The sequence below is a fragment of the Echinops telfairi genome, unplaced genomic scaffold, assembly GCF_000313985.2.
Source record: "Echinops telfairi isolate 266 unplaced genomic scaffold, ASM31398v2 ScPeMD7_7469;HRSCAF=8507_0, whole genome shotgun sequence".
NCBI lineage: Eukaryota > Metazoa > Chordata > Mammalia > Afrosoricida > Tenrecidae > Echinops > Echinops telfairi.
In genome coordinates this window covers 45,085,812-45,087,410 of record NW_022111372.1, presented here as the reverse complement: position 1 = coordinate 45,087,410, position 1,599 = coordinate 45,085,812, and the positions used below count along the sequence as shown (strand labels likewise).

At 54.1% G+C, this 1,599-nt stretch overlaps 1 protein-coding gene across 2 annotated transcripts in view; it reads left to right on the top strand.

The window, feature by feature from the left end:
• SH3BP5L (SH3 binding domain protein 5 like) overlaps positions 1-1,599 on the top strand; it is a 24,351-nt gene that overhangs the window by 9,417 nt on the left and 13,335 nt on the right. For both annotated transcript variants that reach the window (XM_004696860.3, XM_045284615.1), the window contains exons 3-4: positions 862-924; positions 1,057-1,185. In XM_004696860.3, the coding sequence (XP_004696917.1) occupies positions 862-924; positions 1,057-1,185 (192 nt within the window). The remainder of the gene's footprint in view (positions 1-861; positions 925-1,056; positions 1,186-1,599) is intronic.

Below are 1,599 nucleotides of genomic sequence, written 5' to 3'. Positions count from 1 at the left end.
TCCCTACTCCCTATTGCTGTTTCCCACCTGCAGTACTCGAAGCAGCCTTCACATTTGTCTCCCCATGTTGCTTAGATCCTCTTTCCTGAAACACAAACTCGATGCCACCAGACTGAGGTTCCCCCTGATGCCTGGTGTTCCCTCACCTGTGGCTCGGTCACAGAGAGCTTTTCATTGGCCAGGCAGTCTACCTGGACCACCTGCTCTCTCTGCTTCTCCAGCCACTTTCCTGGGTGCTTTTCTGAGTGTCCAGTTAGGCCTGGTCTGGGAGCAAATGTTCCAGGCATCCCACCTGGGCTTTCTCCTGCTCGGGGAGGTGACCCTGCTGCCCCCTCTCATACTCACACGTCTCCACATCTCACAATCCCAGCACTACTGGTTATGTCTGTCATGGTGTTGAGTTAGGGCAAATGCTCAGCAGATGTGTGCTGGCTGTACCCTGGCCCAGGTTACACTGTTTGGGGTGCAGTGTACCTAGTGTCCTAGCTAGCAAGGACACTGTCCAGCTAGCCGATGTGCTGGAAGGTTGGTCTATTCAGAGAGTCGGGGCATCTCTGCCACCGTACATTGTAAGAGTTGCCTTTCTGAACCCTAGTTAGCGTTCTCATCTTTAAAAAGAGGGTTTTAACATCCAGTAAGAAGATAGAATTGAAGACAACACAAGGCCATGCACTAGGTCTCTCACTAGGAGGTCGTCACCATGGACTGTACACTTTATTTCTCCTCTTCTCTCTCCCGTGTCTCTCTCCTTCCTCTGGTGGGGCGAGGCTTCCTCCCTGTGCGCACAGTGCTCTGGTGCCTGCAGTTCCTGGGGAGGCTTTGTTCTCCCTGACTGCTCTGACTCTCCACCTTCTGTGGCAGGAGGAGCTGGAGCATCTGAACCAGGCCAGCGAGGAGATCAACCAGGTGGAACTGCAGCTGGATGTGAGTGTCAGTCCTTTTCTCCTTTTCTTGGGTTGGTCTGTCTCCCTCGTGTTTGACACAGTGGCAGAAGGAAGGGGCTAGGAACCAGGCCTGTGCCTTCACTCTGCCCATGCCCCCCTCTCTCTTTGCCAGGAGGCCCGGACCACCTATCGAAGGATACTGCAGGAGTCGGCCAGGAAGCTCAACACGCAGGGCTCCCACCTGGGGAGCTGTATTGAGAAGGCCCGACCTTACTATGAGGCTCGAAGGCTGGCTAAGGAGGTACGGCCCTGTGGACTGCCTTCTGGGATGGGTGCACACAGAGCGGGGCCATGGACTTCTCTTTCTCTGCACAGAGGTGAGATGGAACCCCAGCCCAAAGGCCCCAGTGCTGGGGGCCGAGCCAGCTTTGGACTGGATGAGCTCTGTGGACGGAGGAGATTCCTTCACTACTAGGTCTCATCATTGACAACGGCAGGGGTTGGGCTTGGAAGGGTTGTGTTGGCTGAGCTGATGCTTATCATACATCTCTGTGTGAGAAATCAAGGTTTAATGATGGGTCTGATACTGCCAGCTCCAACGTCCTATGATTCTAATCTTTTCCCCATTTCTTTGCTCTCTTAGTTCTCTTCCCAGCTTCACCTTTCCCTTTTCTGTACCTTTTCCTTCCTTGCTTGCACTCACTCCTAGCCCCCC